Below are 19,540 nucleotides of genomic sequence, written 5' to 3' on the forward strand. Positions count from 1 at the left end.
GTTTCCTTCCACAGACCAAAAACATGCATGTTAGGCTGATTGGTAACTCTAAATTGTCCCTAGGTGTGAGTGAGAGAGTGAATGGTTGTTTGTCTCGTTTGTCTCTATGTGGCCCTGTGATTGACTTGCGACCCATCCAGGGTGTACCCCGCCCCTCGCACAGTGATTGCTGGACATGGGCACCGGCGACCCCCGTGACCCAAAATGGAATAAACGGGTAAAGATAATGGATGGATGGATGGATGCACTTAGAGTAATTAAAATACTACATGTGAATCGCATCACATCTGGATCTCACATATTTAATCCTGGAGTTGCAGCTAGTAATGGATCCAGCCTGAGTGTACCCATACTGCCTATTATATTCCAGCAGGATCTCCGATGACTGGCACTGCTTACGGATTGATGGGATTTGTTTTCATCATTCAACTGGCTTTTTGGGACCTGCCATGTTCTCTGTAGGTACTCGGTTGTGGCTGACTTTCTTGCAGCCTTATCATGATTGCCATTTATCTGTGGGGTTCCAAGGTGTTTGTAGCTGCCCTGGACATCTGCAATGTTGCCTTCAGGAAGTTCAACCCCTTCAGTTGTGATCACCTTGCTTCTCCTGGATACCATTTGACTGCATTTATCCAGCCCAAATGATGTTCAAATATCCTTGCTGAATTTCCTGATGAGGGGGATGAGTGAAATTATGCCTTGTTTATTTTTGGCAAGCAGCTCCCATTTAAAGGAGGTGACTGAAGACTCTTCCACGTTGAACTGGCCTCCATAGTGTGTTCTCATTCAGTCCATTCTTTCTGGGTAAAACGACTCTGATATCACACTGGCTTATGTGTCTGCGGTTATCGCTGTCTAATTTGGTCTTGAGTTTCAGTTTCATCAGGGCTTTTCCATTTGGCTATCCATCCATACACAGATGGTGGGAATGATGTTACATCCCCTGATCTGACACCTGGCTCCACCTTGCCATATCATATTTTCAGCTGCTTATATTGGAGAGTGTATACTTTCATTAATACTCAATAAAAGTTTTGTTTTAAAATGTTACTTGAGAAAAGAGGTCGCTCAGTTGGTAGAGTTGTTGCCCCTAAAGCTCACTTGATAATATGAAGACATAATAATTTCACTTTTGTCACTTATGTCTGGTTATGTGAGAACGTCAAATTATTTCCCCTGAAGTTTCCGTTATTAAAACAAAACTGTCAGTTTCCACAGACCATTTAACCTTTGTTAAATGTTTCACTAGAATCATAAAAATGTGATCTTCTTAGATGTAAAGATCTAGCACAAAGGACAGAAACCTGTTTTGAAACACTTTTAGAGAATTAACTTAGATCCCATGAACACAACAGACTGTTCAAACAGTTCTCTCTTGCATTTAATATTTTATTTGAATTATTTTACCAGGTGAAATGTTTCAGTTCTCATTTATAAACGGGACCCGGCATGTTCCAGGATTTCTTCATTCAAGCCTCAGCGCTGCTTGTGGAACCGTTTCTCACGTGTCTCACCAGATCTGCAAAACAAGTTAGAAATCATTCATGTGGGTGAAAATTATTCTGCCTGTCTGTTTATGCATCCCTTACATTCTGAAATTGTCGGGAAACTTTTGGTCAAAGGTTATGGATGTTTTTATTGAGAACATTCTTCCTCTCTGCCCTGAGAAGCAGCCCTCAACAAGCCGTCTTCCAAAACACTGTCTTATCTCTGCCCATGAACCATATGTTTGGGTAGATGGAGGGTGCTGTTAAGAAGACTGCAGCTGCTCCAAGGACACTTCCTGAACTATGCTGAACTCTGAGACAAAAGGAGTGTAAAAGCGAGCAGATAACACAGATCGTGGCTTTTTACTGTGACTGGTTTTCATGTGCATACATCGATGTACGTTCATAAATGTTGTGTATGTAACCTGTCCTGGAAGTATAAAATGCTGGTTAAAAATCTTCTCCTGCCGTTGAGTGTGGTTCTTTTGAGTACAATGTTGCTGAGAGATTTTCTCCAACACAAATTATATAAAAGTAGTGACTGATTTGGGTCGAACTCTCTAAAAGTAATACAGTATTTGTAAGTAAATCTATAATTCACTTTGGGAGTCAACCAATTCACGATGGCCACCACAGCTTATTTAACTTGGCCGACCCAAAAAATCACAAGTACCGAGTCAGTCTGTCAGATACTGAACTTCAGCTGATGTGGCATTAGTTGAGTCATCCTCAGAACATATTTCAAGAGCTAACAGATCACAAGTGATCTTCCAACATAGATTATTCATAAGGTCATCTGTGATTCAAATGGCTGAAACTACATCCACTTTGACCAGATGTTCTGATGATTTAAGTAACGTTAGATGTTTAATCTCCTTAATATGTTCAATGAGCTTTCACAATTGTTTAGATAAGTAACTCCAACCATAAAGCTTTTCTCAGTATGAAATGATTGAGTTTAATATGATGTTCACCAGAGTGTTGAATCAGTTAACATCATGTGGACGACATGAAGCTGCTTCGTGCAAGTTTTTTTTTTCCATTTTATAAAGAGCACTGAAGATGCTTTCTCTATAATAATGTCAGGATCAGTGTTTTATCATGATTTGATGGATCTTTACGTTTCAGATAGGATTAATTTCCCTTTTGATCATTATATTTTTTGGTATTTGCTTATCCTGTCTTGTTTATTTCTTATCTGGTTCTCCTGTGTGTTGTGATTCACCACGTGTCTGCCCAGCTGTCAGTAATTATTTCATTAGTCTGGTTCTGGTGTCAGTCGATCATTAAGCATTGCTCTGATGCTGGCTGGGATGTTTGCCAGAAACCACACAGTTGTTGCACAAATCAAACAATTCAAGTAAAATTTAAAATGTGACATCACCATAATGCTGCAATTGTTAAATTTAGTAAAATAACTTTCTAACCTCACACTATTATGTCTTTCTTTAATAAGAGCTCACTTACTTTCATTGTTATGGCTCAACTAAAAATCTACATGGTGGATGTAAAAATTTTAATGTATTTCCAAACAATTTAGTTTTGAAAATATATTTTTGGAAATGGCCATTTAAAACAAAGAGAAATGTTTGGTAAAAGCCACCCAAAATAAATTTTCAAAATAAAAGAGATCTTTCAGGTAAACTACATACATTGCTTAAACATAAGTAACATTAGTAAATAGTTCCATTAAATATAAACATATTAAACCTGACATAAACTTTATTAAGTCCACAAGTTCAAAATCGTGTTAAAGATTAATCAGCCAATCACATGAAGGCAACTTTAAGCATTTCTGCAAGTTCAAACTGAGTCATAATGGCAACAGAGGGAAAATAAAATGATCATGAACACTGGATAGTTGTTGCTACCAGACAGCCTGGCCCAACAATTTTCAAATCTGCAGATTTTACACCACAATAATCACCAAAGGTTTAAGCTGATTGAGTACTCAGGTGTGGTGTAAAAGTTAACTGTATACTCAGGTGGTGTTTTAAAGCTGAATGAATGGTCAGATTTGTCTTGGAAGTAAAGAAAATAGAGGAGGGCTAACAATTTCTGCCTTGTCATAGTTTTCTTGTTGCAATTCAGCACATCAGTAAAATCTAAACTCTGTGGAGCTTTTGTCCTTTTACTTTTGGAAGCAGTACAAATTACAGGTCCTTCTCAAAAAAATAGCATATTGTGATAAAGGTCATTATTTTCCATAATGTAATGATAAAAATGAAACTTTCATATATTTCAGATTCATTGCACACCAGCTGAAATATTTCAGGTCTTTAATTGTTTTAATACTGATGATTATGGCATACAGCTCATGAAAACCCAAAATGCCTGTCTCAAAAAATTAGCATATCATGAAAAGGTTCTCTAAACAAGCTATTAACCTAACCATCTGAATCAACGACGTAACTCTAAACACCTGCAAAAGATTCCTGAGGCTTTTAAAAACTCCCAGCCTTGTTCATTACTCAAAACCGCAATCATGGGTAAGACTGCCAACCTGACTGCTGTCCAGAAGGCCATCATTGACACCCTCAAGCAAGAGGGTAAGACACAGAAAGAAATTGCTGAACGAATAGGCTGTTCCCAGAGTGCTGTATCAAGGCACCTCAGTGGGAAGTCTGTGGGAATGGAAAAGTGTGGCAGAAAACGCTGCACAAGGAGAAGAGCTGACCGGACCGTGAGGAGGATTGTGGAGAAGGCCCGATTCCAGACCTTGGGGGACCTGCGGAAGCAGTGGACTGAGTCTGGAGTAGAAACATCCAGAGCCACCGTGCACAGGCGTGTGCAGGAAATGGGCTACAGGTGCCGCATTCCCCAGGTCAAGCCACTTTTGAACCAGAAACAGCGGCAGAAGCGCCTGACCTGGGCTACAGAGAAGCAGCACTGGACTGTTGCTCAGTGGTCCAAAGTACTTTTTTTGAATGAAAGCAAATTTTGCATGTCATTCGGAAATCAAGGTGCCAGAGTCTGGAGGAAGACTGGGGAGAAGGAAATGCCAAAATGCCAGAAGTCCAGTGTGAAGCACCCACAATCAGTGATGGTCTGGGGTGCCATGTCAGCTGCTGGTGTTGGTCCACTGTGTTTTATCAAGGGCAGGGTCAATGCAGCTAGCTATCAGGAGATTTTGGAGCACTTCATGCTTCCATCTGCTGAAAAGCTTTATGGAGATGAAGATTTAATTTTTCAGCACGACCTGGCACCTGCTCACAGTGCCAAAACCACTGGTAAATGGTTTACTGACCATGGTATTACTGTGCTCAATTGGCCTGCCAACTCTCCTGACCTGAACCCCATAGAGAACCTGTGGGATATTGTGAAGAGAAAGTTGAGAGATGCAAGACCCAACACTCTGGATGAGCTTAAGGCCGCTATCAAAGCATCCTGGGCCTCTAACACCTCAGCAGTGCCACAGGCTGATTGCCTCCATGCCACGCCGCATTGAAGCAGTCATTCATGCAAAAGGATTCCCGACCAAGTATTGAGTGCACAACTGAACATGATTATTTGAAGGTTGGCGTTTTTTGTATTAAAAACACTTGTCTTTCATTGGTGGGATGAAATATGCTAATTTTTTGGGACAGGCATTTTGGGTTTTCATGAGCTGTATGCCATAATCACAGTATTAAAACAATTAAAGACCTGAAATATTTCAGTTGGTGTGCAATGAATCTGAAATATATGAAAGTTTCATTTTTATCATTACATTATGGAAAATAATGACCTTTATCACAATATGCTAATTTTTTTAGAAGGACCTGTATATTATATTATATTATATTATGTTATATTATATTTGGAGCTTTGTGTGATTTCATCAGTGGGGCTCTGGGAGACACAATCCAAAGAAAGTCAGAGCTATTATGGACAACGTCTTGCAGGGCCAGCCCAAGCCTACATGGGGCCCTGAAATTTGGCCCTCTATTTTTACTAATAATATGGATTATTCACCCACTTAACATAAACTCATTGCAGCTCTGTTTACATTATGATATATATATATATATATATATATAATATATATATATATATATATATATATCAATGACATATATCAATGAAAATACTTAAATAATGTAAATGAACAATTACTTGAAACTACGTAAAATGGTTAAAAAAATAAATGTAAAGTTAAATAATTAGTTCTTAAAACTATGTAAAGGTATGCAACAATTTGTAAAAGCTTAACTTAAAATATTAAATAGAATTATATAGAGATCATTCCAAAAATAAATAAATTTAATACAATTACACTTAGGGGGCCCCCTAGGCCCTAAGCAGCCGCTTAGTATTTGCTTATGCCTTGGGCCGGCCCTGATATCTTGCATCCCCTTTACAGTATGGTGGACCACCTGTAGAGCAGCCATAGCCAAAGATTACTTCAGCCCCGACGTCCTAAGGAGAGCAAGTCTTTTTTGCCTGAGGCTGTCAGACTTTTTAACATATACATAGACTCTAAAGTTGTGAGTCTCAAATGATGGATATATTTTTATCTATCCAATAGTAAAAAAAACGTTGGTTACGTACTGTAACCCCAGATTCTATGAGTATAGGTGCAACCCTTTAAGGCTATCGCTAGTGGATTTATTCCTTCGTGTGCAGCACTGAAAACTTTAGTCGACGCCCACCTGCTGTGTGGGCTTCACCCCCGGTCCGTATAAGTTACGGTGAGACCGGATAATCGGCTCCCAAATAGCTTTTTTCTTCAGCCATTTAGGAACCAGTGAGGCCCAGAGCTTAAAGGGCTGCACCTATACTCATAGAATCTAAGGTTACAGTACGTAACCAACGTTCTATTTCATATAGGCTTCGCCCTTTAAGGCTATCGCTAGTGGGTTAAAGGTGAAGCAGGATGTAGTCTATGCTTCACTGGGTTCATTCATACACAACGTGAAGCACCTGCTTGCACAAAAAAACATTTCATCACTCAGCCTTCTGTGTGTGTAATTACGCGCTGCGTAATTGCGTGCTCCATGCGTAGGAGCTCACCGGAGAAAAGATCCCTGGTGAGAAAAAAGGCTGAGATAGAAGACCTGCTGCTGTGAATAGGAACAACGGAGGATATGAATTGTATCAGTGTAACAATGAACAGAGCAGGCCAACAGCTCCTCAGGATGAACCGGTTAATAACGATAAAATCAGCAGTCATCAACTTGTGACTGATAATAAATATCTCACACTGCGACTGCATGCAGGTAGGTGTGAGCTCAAAAGTGAGGCTCCGTAAAACAAATAATAATCATTCTGTCAGAACCCTGAGAACAAAATGGGTCATGGAGAAAGTAGAAACATCACATAGATAAAAACGAATAATTGAACATGGCGATGACCAGGCAGCCGCCATACAAATATCCTCCACTGTCATCCCTCCATGCAGAGCCATGGAGGATGAAAACCCTCTGATGGAATACGCTGAGATTCTCTGGAGGGTCCAGTCCAGATGAACTGTGAGCTTCAGAAATAGCCGCACACAACCAGTGTGAGAGGTGCTGGGTGGATAGAGGACGTCCTGAAGAGCTGTCCCAGTAATGCACGAACATACTCTGAAAGCGGTGCAGTGCAGCCGTGTGCGCCACGTAACATGAAAATGCGCGCATGGGACAGAAGGAGGTGAGATGATGCTTCCTCCTCAGAGTTATGAGGAAGAGGATAAAACCCATCCAAGGTTATCACTCTCGATCTGAATGAGCTTGTGATGCTTTTCAGAGCAGGGTTAAAATGCAGTACAGCTGAACTGCCGTCAGCTTGAATTCTGAGACATGAGGGAGCAACAGAGGGAGCAACAGAGGGAGCAACAGAGGGAGCAACAGAGAGAGCAGATAATCACTCACTCTCTTTGCCGACGTCAGATCTAACAGCAGGGCTGTTTTTAATGACAGAAATTTAAGTGAAACCTGATCTAAAGGCTCAGAAAGAGCTTTGATCAGAGCGTGCAGGACCATCATTAGGTCACACTGTGGAGCTAGTGGATGTGACACCGGTCTGTGTCTCCGTACACCTTTCAGGGAACGCTTCATCAATGGGTGATTAAAAACTGTTCTGTCACCGAAGCCCTCATGACAGGAAGAAATAGCTGCAGCATAAGTCTTAATTGTGCTGAATGCTAGATTTCTGTCCATCAGTTGCTACAGAAAGGACAGCATGCCACCTAGTGGCCATGAGATGGCCTCTACACCTTTCTCGGTGCACCAGCGCTGAAAAGCTGTCCACTTTGATATAAGTGCATAAATGAGCATTTTTGGCCACGGGCTGTGAGCGAAGGCGTCCACTCCTAATGGTCGGTCGTCTCGTGGGCTTAGTGAGAACCATAATTGACACTGGGCGTTCTCCCGTGTGGCGGACAGATCCACTGCTCCAAATCCAAGAGATCAGCTCGGGATGGAGGCTTCAGTCTCTGTGGCGGGGACCGCCCCTCGACATGATATCCACTCCCCTATTCGTGGCCAACACAACAGCTGTTTCGCGATGCGTAACAGTTGGGCTGAGCACACACCTCCCTAACGGTTTATGTAAGCTGCCATCACTTTGTTGTCTGTGTGGATCAGAACATGCTGATCCCGCAGCAGGGGGCAAAATGCTGAGTCACGTTTCAGACCGTGAAAACATTCTAGCACATTCATGTGAAACGACATGTGGTCCAGCCAATGTGCTCCCACTGCCTGGGACAGACACATTCCTCCCAGCTTGACAGGAACGTGTCTGTGAAAACTGAGACGTGTGACGTAGGCCTGCTGATGGGAACTCCCTCTGACAGAATGAGGGGTTTTCCCCAGTGATTCAGATCGGTTCTCACGGAGGGGGGCAAAAAGATAATCCGCCTCTTCTGGCGCACAGGATCTATGCGTAGGCGGGCGAACCATCTCTAAAGGCGTCTCATGTGAAGTAGACCCAGCGGAACCACGATGTGGGCCACTGACATCGTCCCAGGTGTCGCATGACAGGCAGACTGTCACTATGCTGCAGAGTTTGACACAGCGGAGCTGAGCTGACAGAGCTTTGGCTCTCAGCTGTGATAAACGGGCTCTCATTGTAGTTGAGTTTAGCTCCACTTCCAGATAAACAAACATCTGGGATGTACAAACTGAACTTTTTCCCAGTTTATAGAGAACCCCAGGTTTTTCAAGTGTAACACTAGCGTTTTGGTCTGTGCGACTGCTTTCTAACTGGACCGAGCTAATAAAAGCAGATCGTCCAGATAAAAAGAATTCTCATTCCTGCCATGTGTAACAACTGCAGAGCCGTCTCCACGTATTTCAAGAACATGCGTGGGGTGTTTCAAAATGATGGAAATGTGAAAATATGCACTCTTCAGATCTATGGAGGTGAAAACCAGTCGTTCTGGTGAAGTTCTCCAGCAGCTGTTTGTCAGCATGTGGAATTGTCTCCCCATGATCGAATTGCTGAACATGAACAGGTCGAGAATGGATCTCATCCCTCCGGTTTTTTATCAGAACCAGGAAGTAGTGGGAGGAAAAAAACCCGTATTTTCCTCTCTATTGGGAACTCTGGAAATCACGTTTTTCATCAGAAATTCCTGAACTTCTGACTGGAGAGACGAGCTCTGTTCTGGAGAAGACAGAACCATCTCTATAATCCCTCTGAACGGTGGGGGTTGAGCTGCGAACTGCAGCGTGTAACCCCTTCTGATCAGACGGTCCGTCCATCTGTCCAGGGAACACACTTGCTGCCACTCTGAGTAGTGCTCGGAGAGTGGGCACGCATTTGTGTTGTGTCATGTTTCTCATGAACGTCAACCAGACTAAAAAGCCTTACTGTCATCACTCGCTTCGGAGATTCTCCGGGGGGGACCCAAGGGGTGCTCTGACAAAAGAAAAGGGCTGTATGTGTTCCTCTGTGCTGAGCCCAGGCTGCGGTCTCACATTAGAGCTGAGGTGAGCCGACGCACACTGAGAGGAGGCGTGAGCGCTTTCTGAGTGAGACGCCATTTCGATGGAGGCTGCAGCTGTCATGGAGAAACACATTTACTTCCTCTGCGCTGTGAGTGGGCAGAAAACAGCAGAAATTAAAAAAAAGGCTCTGGCTGAAAACGAGGGATTTTACCGGACTCGGTCTGCTGAAAAAACATCATTTTAGCTGACGTGGCAGACGAGTGTTTTGTGATATTTACTGAACTGCGGTGCCACTTAAAACGCTGTTTAGAGGTTACTGGCTTGTTCTGTGTGTGGAATGTGTGAAGAGAGGCAGCTGTGAGATCAGCTGATCTGACAGTTTCAGATGAAAACTTTACTTTCAAAGGTGTTTCTGTTTTATATCAAAAACATACATCATCAAAAAACATACATTCCCCTCAAGGATCTGTTACCTGGTGGAGGGGGCCGGCGGAAGAGTAGAGCGTGAAGTCGCTGCTGCAGCTGTGGAGCGTCTCTGCTGCTGTTGCTGGCCAAGGCAGTCCCTCCAGCGGCCGGAGGGGCAGATGGACTGTGACGTCACCAGATGATGTACAGTTTCTGAGACCTCCTCGGACCTCTGCGATTTCTCAAGGATGATCCTGAAGTTGGCCCCGAACAGCGCCTCTGGAGTGATGGGGCCCTCCAGCAGGTCTTTCTGCAGCCTCTCGGACAAGGATGGAGAGAGGCAGAGCCAGGTAGTCCTCTGGATCATGGTCATCTGGGCGGCGATGCGGGACAGGCAGATTGCAGAGGTGGCACACATGTTTAAGATGATGTCAGCGGCTTTACAAAGAGAGCTCTTTGTTTCCTCCAGCAGGTCTGCTTCCTCCATCCTCTTTGAGAGGCTGTAGGCCAGCCGAGTGATGTTGTTGTTCGCTGCGACCGCCTGGGATGTGTACTGGTGAGGTCGGTTGGAAAGCTTTTTCACCCTGTGGTCATGCTTTCCTGGAGGGATAGGTTGCCGGTCCATCCAGGAAGCTTTTGCCCCAAGTGCCTCCACCAGGCTTGGCTCCAGGGTGGAGAATCGAGGGGAAAAAAAACACTGATCGGTAAAAACCCTCTACTCTGGAGATGGAGGCGAAGATGGAGACGGATGTCTTCAGCTTGTCGGGCCCAGTTGTAGCCTTGTTCCAATGTGACGTCATAGCTGGATAGCGAGGCCAGATGGGATCAGGGCGACGAGCCAAACCTTCCCGCCAGATCATCCGATCAGGGCGGAGGGAGGCAAGGGACAGAAAGTCCCTTGTGTTAGCAGCCTCCTGGATTATGCCGGGCAACTCCGAGAGGAGGGCGCCGATGGCTGGGAGCGGTGTGGTCGCCGACGTGGGAAGACCCGAGGTGGCTGAGCATCCGTTCGACCACTCTTCTTCTGTCACTATGCTCTCCAGAAGGGAAGGGGCAGTGAGGTTGTTTCCAGCATCACCTTTCTCGGAGGAATCATTCGATTCACTGCGTGACTCTGCGTTAAAGAAAGGCGGTGGTGTCGTCCCGCGCATAGCGTCACGCCACGGAAAAAAACACTCAGCGGAGCTGCTGTCCGCATCGCCTTTTTCAAGGGAATCATCCGATTCACTGCAAGGAAAAAAACATTAGAAAAGGCGATGGCGTCGTCCAGTGGGTAGCGGCCCGCCACGGAAAAGCACTCCTCAGTGCTTACCTTGAACAAGGCTGCTCGTCTCTGCTTCTCCTCGGGGAAGAAGAGCTCACAGGGATGGCAGGAGGTTGGCTTGGCGGAGACCCAAGCATCCTTAGCAAAGGTTGTGCTGGTCAAAGCTGGACAACTTTTCCTTTTTCGTTCTTCTGACAGTGCTAGCTAGCTGGCTGAAGAAAAAATGGGAGCTGATTACTCGGTCTCACCGTAATTTATACAGACCGGGGGTGAGGTCCACACAGCAGGTGGGCATGGACTAAAGTTTTCAGTGCTGCGCTGCGTGCGAAGGGATAAACTCCTTAGCGATAGCCTTAAAGGGCGAAGCCTATACGAAATAGAACATATGTGGGTATAAAGTTCCACGTAGATGTAGGGTTCTGTAAAAATTGCTTTATTCAGTTATTATTAAGAGTAGTAAAGTCGAGAAAGTTTAGACCACCTGAAATGTTCATCATAACAGATTTCTACTCATAATGTGTTTTATTTTACCGTTTAAATTTGAATAGTAACTTATCAATGGACAGATTTGCTTGTTGACAGAAAGAGATAGCTGTGTATGTGAGACGAGACAATCCCTCTGCCTTCGTTAACAATGTTCTTCTTTTCAGAGATAAATCTATTTGAAACTGTTGGTTCCTTATTTTTTCAATAATCAGGTTAAAATTTTCTGTGCATCAATCTGATTTTTCATTATTGTAATTCTGAGGTAAGGAGAGTTTGTTTTTGACTGGAATATTATTCATTCATTCAACCTTTATTTAGACAGGTTAATCCCATTGAGCCCCGAGGACTCATTTACAAGAAAGACCTGATTTCAACAAAGAATGACGACGACAATGGACAATCATAAAAGAGGCATACAGATTGTTTTTTTTTATTTTTAACAATTTAAAATAAGGTGGCAAAAATAGAAAAATATAGGTAGATCATAAGGCGAATGTAGAAAACTAAAAACAGGAACATGTCTGCATTGGTCCTTGCCAGGAGTCCAACAGATTCTTAAAGCAGTCTTTAATAAGAACAAGCTCACATTTCTTCAGATTTAAGCAGAGTCCAGAAGCTGCAGAGAACATGTCTATTGTCTGGGTGGCATATTTTAGAACAAGGTGGTATCATCATCTATCTGCAATAAAAATACCTTTTAATGGACTTCTATAGGAGTGAATATAAGTTGAGTACATAAGATGAATAAATAAGGAGAGGCTGGACAGCCCCGTCGGATGCCCCGCTGTAATTCAAATCTTGGTGAAGTCCCATTTTTTATTTGTATTTTATTTGTTCTTATATGCTCGGTTTTTTTTTTTTTGTTTTGTTTTTTCTTGTTTGCTCGTTTATGTATTATGGCCACGTAGGCTCTGACGACATCTATGTGGGCGGAGCCAGTTGCCTGTTATTTTTTTTCTTCTCAAACTTTATTGACAACAAAGGAACACAATACTAAAACATTAGCTATTTGCCATTTTAGGGAGGAAAAAATACCAGTCCAAGCTGTTCGGTTCGAGGCTAGGTCAAAGTGTGTTTGTTACCCGGTACGCTGCCGCGGACAGAAACATGTCTTCGGGATCTAGAACCACGAACACGGATGCGTGGGGAGGGTTCGACGATAACCTCATCCAGGTAAGCTAACAGCATGCTAACCAGCTAGGTAAAAAACAAACCAACAGATAACTAAGCGGAGAAGAGAACCTTAACCAGGTGAGCTAACTAGTATTATTAAACCCACAGTTTCACTTAAACAACCTGACAGTAACTAACCGAACATAAAACCTCATCTAGGTGAAGTAATATGCTAACCGGACATAAACGAAATGGGCAATTAAACCAGGCTTAAAACTTAATCCAGGTGTTAACTAACATGTTAAGTAGGCACGTTAATAACATTTAATTTACTACATAAATAACCATGTTACTCTGTAACTAGACGGAACTGTAAGGAAAAGCTGAAATGATGAGTTAAGTTGGGTCCAGAAACTGGAGCAGACCGACCCAGGTGATGGATTAACCCTTCTATGATGTTCATACTTGTTAACTAGTTCTCTGTAACGAATTGCCAACAGTTTGTAACCCAACATGTGCTGTGTCAGATAGAATCCATCACATGTCTAACTCAAGGCCCGTAGGCCAAATGTGGCCCTTGTTGACATCTTGTCTGGCCCCCAAGATGATATGTGAAGCTTTTATCTCTTGAATTTTTTTCAGTAATCTTTGATTATGATGTCGAAAGCACAACAGAGAACATCAATTGAGACCAATCAAACTCTTGTTGAGGAGCCTGTGACCAAGAAAAGATGTTGAGTATCTGATTTGAGTTCTGAAATCAGCCCTTAGTTTGAAAAAAAGCTTTTAATTTTGGCCCCCTTTTGTAAGTGGGTTTGACATTCAAACATAACTTTTTGTCAGTGGGTTCACACCATTTGCAGCCTGGGTGAAGAAGCGGCTAGCTGGGTGGGTGGGGTTTACTCTCCATTTCAAGTCTGGACATCAGCTGAATGTCTTGCTTGACCAGCAGCTAATACACACGACCGATAAATTTAAACTGGTAAATGAAACAAAGTTAGTTTGCTGCCACTATCCAGATTTTATTAATGAAGTCCAAAAATTAGCTGAATTCAATAAATTGCAGGTTTTGTGGTAAACAACAGGGAATTTCTGATATTCTTTCGCTGTTGGCCGTTTATGTTGTCAGCTGTTAAATGACCTCATAAACAAATATAACTGATTGGTCATTCCTGATTTAAGGTAGACTCCTCCCACCACCAAACACCTTGCTCTGTATTCAAGGATCCTCCCTTCAATGTTTATCAACAGTTTTCGCACAGTATATCATCCGACTGACTAAAAAAGAATGTGCCCTGTGTTATGCCTTCATGTGATCGATGTGATGTCCTAACCAACCAATCTTCCAATCATTGATCACGTGACTGACTGTTGTGTTCTGATTGGTTCATTCAGGGCAGCGGCTCAGCTGTCATCGACATGGAGAACATGGATGACACATCAGGATCCAGCTTTGAAGACGTTGGGGAGATGCATCAGAGGATGAAGGAGGAGGAGGAGGTCACGGCTGAGGCGGCCGCCGCAGAGGACGAAAGCACTGAGGATGGCGAGTTTCTGGGAATGAAGGGAATAAAGGGTCAGCTGGGTCGACAGGTGGCTGACGAGGTAAAATCAGCTGCTCCTTTTTTATGGACCAACTTGTTACTCTGGATGTTTGTAATAAATCAGATTTAAAGTTACTGTAGGTAATGAAACTTGTGTCCTCCTTCAGGTGTGGCAGGCAGGAAAAAGACAGGCCTCAAAAGCTTTTAACCTGTACGCCAACATCGACATCCTTAGACCGTATTTTGACGTTGAGCCGTCACAGGTGCGCAGCAGGTAAGAAGTTCACTTCCTGTTTCTTGTCATCTGTTTCCTGCTTCCTGTTGTGATACTGTGGTGTCTCCCCTCAGACTGATAGAGTCCATGATACCTGTCCGCATGATCACCTTCCCTCAGGTATGTTTGACTCACATGCGTACAGTTTTTTTTTTTTCAATGTCAGGTGTGAGTCCTCTCACATTGTTTTAATTCCTATGCAGAAGGTTGCAGGTGAACTGTATGGCCCACTGATGCTGGTTTTTACTCTGGTGGCCATCTTGCTGCATGGCATGAAGACATCTGGCACAGTGATTGTAAGAACACACGAACACAACATAGCCTCGGCCCTAAACGGGTTCAAATGACTCCTTTTTTTTTGGTTGGTTGTTTTTAATAGGTCTGGTTGAACAAACCATAACATTCAGGAAATGTACTTAGGGGTTCAGCAAAGTTGGTTATCAACTTGATAACTCGGCTATAACTCATAACTAATGGATGGAATTTCTTAGTTAAAACATTTTAGGTGTTTACTATATTTTATTTGGACTAAAATATGGATTTATTAAAATTCAAACCATTTCTTTCTGTTTAACTTGACATTTTACGCCAAGTACCAACAACTTTGGAAACAGTTGTAATTTAACTCAGAGTTTATGAATAAACTTAGAGTTTTCTGAATCTCCTCTCTGGAAAACCTCTGTCCTCTGAAACAGGTTGGGTGTTTCCAGCATCAGTAACCATGGTAACAGACCCAGGTATCAAATTTGCCACCTTTTGTGATACTGAAAATCCTCATCTAAACCTGAAGTTACCTCGATAAGACACTGATCCTGCTTCATGATATAGGGCTCAGGACTGCACACAGGCACAGCACAAACACAGACTGTTTGTTTATACCTGCAGAGGGAGGGGACTCTGATGGGCACAGCCATAGGAACCTGTTTCGGTTACTGGCTTGGTGTGTCGTCCTTCATCTACTTCCTGGCATACCTGGTTAATGCTCAGATCACCATGCTGCAGATGCTGTCCCTGTTGGTCAGTACCAAAGCCACTCGCTCCACTCACGCTTTCTTCAGCTTGATGTATGACATCACTTCCTGTGTGCCGTTGCCAGGGCTATGGTCTGTTCGGTCACTGTGTTGTCCTAATGGTCACTTACAACATCCACTTCCACTTCCTTTTCTATGCCATGTGGCTGCTGATTGGAGGACTGTCAACGCTGCGAATGGTAAGACCACGATTCCCATCAGCCCCTTGGGGTGTACTTTCTGTCTGGATTCACGTCTGTGTCTTTCAGGTAGCAGTTCTGCTGTCTCGGACCGTGGGTCAGACTCCTCGTCTGCTTCTCTGTGGGACGCTGGTGCTGCTGCACATGAGCTTCCTGCTGTACCTGCACTTCAGCTACCACCAGATCCTGGAAGGTCAGAACCAGAACCTAGCTCAGAATCAGAGTTAGAAAAGGAAGAATGGGAGTAGGTTTGTGTACCTTTTAGGTAAAACTAATGGAGTCTACATATGAGTCTCTGTGGGGTTTTAGTAGGAGCACAGCAGTAAATGACTGGTCTTGTCCAGATTGAGTGAACCCATCTGGCCATGACTTTCATTTGTAACCAGATTAGATGGATTTATAGATAATATTTTAAGTAGTAGTCAGTATGGGTTTAGAGTAGGGCTGGACGATATGGCCAAAACTTTTATCACAATATATTTCTTAATTTCAGTTAATAACGATATAAATCAATATCAGTATAAACAATATAAAAGCCTCAGAAAAACTACAAACTATATAAATAAATTAATGTTCACCTTTTATTTGTATTTAAACTTCAAAAAAATTGAAATCACCATCAAATAAACATAAAATTCTCAACTTTGTCAATATTAATAGTTTTAACTTTAAACAACAACTTTAAAATTGACAGCATTGAAATTCATAGAGTTAATGAAATAACATTTTGGGCGTTGTTATTGATGAGAAGCTGACATGGAAATCTCATGTAAAATACTTAAGAATAAAAATAGCTAAATCAATTGCATTACTGTATAAAGTAAAATAATTTTTGAATGACAAAGCTTTGTAAATATTGTAGAATGTAATGACTGTTCCATATTTAATCTATTGTAATGAAGTTTAGAGAAAAGACATATAGATATCACCATAAAATTTTCTAAAACAATTTATATGTTTAAAGATGATTAAGTTAAAATTGTTAGAAAAGTATGATGCCATGTGAAGAATGCCTGATGTTTTTGTTTTCACTTTGATTGTTCAAGCCCGAGTTGTTGTTTGTAGTTATTTTATTTTATTTTTTTTAATAAGGGGCCGATACAAGAATTTTCTTCTTTTCATTCAGTGTTTTTTTATTTTTTTTTATTAATTTTGTTTTGTTTCTTTTAAATTAATGAATGAATAATTAAATAAATGAGGTGGGCAGTACTGTTGTGGGGTGGGGGGCTCCCTTTGGATAATGCTAGGAGAGAGAAATGCTGATTTTTCAAATTATTCTTAAATTTTTAGTATGGCGGTCTCATCACACCCCAGAAATGGACCATACAGCTCCTAAACTTTTTGTTTCTTGAACCTCATGTCTGTCACTTGGTTATCTTTAGTTAGTGGTGTGCCGTGCTGCACAATGTGGCATTGATCCGATACAAAGTACACACATGGCAGGTACCAGTCTGATTCAGTGCTTTTAATTTAAATTGGCAGTCTATACAGTTTCATGTAGGTAGAGCAGTGTGTCATGTTTTAGCAGTATACTGAATCTGAATATATTTTTATGATTATTTAATTACTGATTTTTGTTTTGCATGGGTAATCAGCTGAATATTTGCTTTTTAAAACCCAGAACAGATTTCAATTAAAACCTCCAAGCAAATAGCAAGTATAAATCCCATCATTCTAATATCAGTTCAGTACTCACATTATCAATAAATATAAATGGTGTTTGAATTGATCTGTACACCACTACTGTTGGTTCAATTCAGCTGTCAGTGGCACCACTTTAGTCACACAGTCTGCGAAAATAAAGTAAGTAGCAGAAAACATTGTATTCATTGGCCTTTTCAGTTTTCACTTCAGAGATTTTGAAAATGGTTGTATGGAGTGACGTGTTCGTGTTGACCTTTCTAGTGTTTTTGTGCCAAACATGAATGAAACCGTGTTAGCGCACACACATTAAAGGTTTTTGCCATGTTGTGTAGTTTTTAACGCTAGCTGGATCCTTAATGTATATAAAATAAACAAAGCCAAAAAAAAACCATTTACTTGACTCTACAAGTCTTCATGCAGACGATGTTATTCTACAAGAATATTAAATAATATGCAACAGACTACACAACACTATAAGTCAGAAATCAGTTTGTTGCGCTCTTTTTTTATGTAAAAGTGTGAGACTCATTTAGCTTGTTCCTTGTAGGCGTAATATTTCTGCTTATATGTCCACTTTTACTCATGATTACTGATTTGCATTTCTGCACAATATGGAGTTCTTTTGGAGAAAAATTAACAGTTCCTCACCGACACCCCTCATTTTTTTGAACACTGAGCAGAAAACTTGTCAATTTGAAGCTCCGCCCCTAGTTTCAACCAGACTTTCCTCTTTCTTTTTAGGACTCCTGGACTCTCTGGAGGGACCCAACCTGGCCCCCATGCAGCGGGTGGTCCGAGACGTGCCGGGACTGACACTCAACACCACCATGAGAAACCCTGGGGTCATGCAGATGACCCAATGAGGGTGGGGCAGAGCCATCTATCTGAAGGCGGAGCCAGCAGAGGGAGGGTCTGACTTGGGGTGGAGTCATTGTTAGGAGGGGCTAACTACTGACTTAGAGAAACATTGGATTGACCACTGAAGGTACTAGGTGAGATTTTTGTCAGTCGTGCTCAAAATTTTTAATTTTTATTAAATATATATTATGCATAATGTTAAACAGGAGATCAAAGTATTCTGTAATGAAACTCCCAACAATCCCAGTCAGCTTTATCAGAATCTAAACCACCTGATGAGCTCCACTGTTGTGATAAGCTGACCGAGCGCTAGAATCATTTTAACCAGACTAGAACTGTAAATGAAGACTTGTTAGTCTAAAGGGGCTACGGTAGCTCGGTCTGTCAGCTCCACGGTCTTACAATCCTAAGGCCATGGGTTCGAGCTCAGGTTGTGTCAGGAAGGGCGTCCAGTGAAAAACAACTGTTAAATATTTCATGCAAGTTCACTCACTGTGGCAACCCCTGCAGAAGAGAGCAGCCAAAATAAAACATGCTGGTCTAATCAGAGCTCTGCTCCCAGAGGCTGGAGTTCATCTCACTCAGACTATTAAACTAGAGAGGATAGAAACTTCATGCAGCAATAGCTACATAAATGTTACATTTATTTAACAGCCAACTATTTTATTACAGTTTTAATTTGATTTTTGACAAATTATTTTTACAGTGTAGCAAGTTATTTATTTGATAGGGACAGATAGAATAAACATCGATCAAAACAATCTAATGCCTGCATCACAGTGTGTATAGCCCAAGCTAATTCGCAATAGCCATAAATTGTTTTTGTGTCCGTACCCTACAAGTCTGTCCCCTTTGACTCTGGACTACAAAAACTCCTTACACAAAATAAACTGGTAGTTTTTATAAAGTCACTCGTGTTTCTGGAAGCTATACCTTTACTTAACTACTTCAACAGTGTGTAATTTATCACTTTAGCACAGATATGTTTTGATTTATAAAGTATTTCCTGTTAGCATATGCCATCATAATGGATAGTAGAATCTAAAAAGTTTGCAATGATTTATAAAGTACCCATAGTTAATGCAAGTCCACATTCTTTGAAGTGCTGGATGCAGACCATAAATCCTCCGATTCTGTCTGGATCTAATGGTGCTCTCACACAGCACTTCTCAAGATGGTGGCATCAATTTCTCAGCTCTTTAGCATAGATTGTACAGGGGCTGGCCAGTCCAGTGCTTCTCTAGTGAGTGACTTTAAAGGGTTGTCTGAGTGCAGACTCAAAGGAACTGAGATGGAGTTGTTGGAGAAAAGGTCTAACTGATGGAGTTGCCACCAGGAAAGTGACTGATGAACCTTTTTACAGAGACCATTGCGCAAGCATAAACTAGCACCCCAAATACAT

At 42.0% G+C, this 19,540-nt stretch overlaps 1 protein-coding gene across 1 annotated transcript; it reads left to right on the plus strand.

The window, feature by feature from the left end:
- Positions 1-12,422: 12,422 nt before the first annotated feature.
- Positions 12,423-18,833, plus strand: yipf3 (Yip1 domain family, member 3). Its single transcript, XM_037687272.1, has 9 exons — positions 12,423-12,668; positions 14,004-14,213; positions 14,320-14,426; positions 14,501-14,546; positions 14,630-14,722; positions 15,312-15,443; positions 15,523-15,636; positions 15,706-15,829; positions 18,022-18,833. The coding sequence occupies exons 1-9, from the start codon at positions 12,603-12,605 to the stop codon at positions 18,141-18,143; spliced, it is 1,014 nt and encodes a 337-aa protein (XP_037543200.1). The 5' UTR covers positions 12,423-12,602; the 3' UTR covers positions 18,144-18,833.
- Positions 18,834-19,540: the final 707 nt, after the last annotated feature.

The sequence above is a fragment of the Nematolebias whitei genome, chromosome 1 (genome assembly GCF_014905685.2).
Source record: "Nematolebias whitei isolate Nwh7 chromosome 1, NemWhi1, whole genome shotgun sequence".
Taxonomy (NCBI): Eukaryota; Metazoa; Chordata; class Actinopteri; order Cyprinodontiformes; family Rivulidae; genus Nematolebias; species Nematolebias whitei.

Bases quoted from the DNA above. Each gene is read 5' to 3' on its own strand.
- yipf3 (XM_037687272.1), top strand. From the start codon at position 12,603: ATGTCTTCGGGATCTAGAACCACGAACACGGATGCGTGGGGAGGGTTC. The intron at 14,723-15,311 runs GTAAGAACACAC...TTATACCTGCAG, and splicing joins AGACATCTGGCACAGTGATT to AGGGAGGGGACTCTGATGGG. The intron at 15,444-15,522 runs GTCAGTACCAAA...TGCCGTTGCCAG, and splicing joins TGCAGATGCTGTCCCTGTTG to GGCTATGGTCTGTTCGGTCA.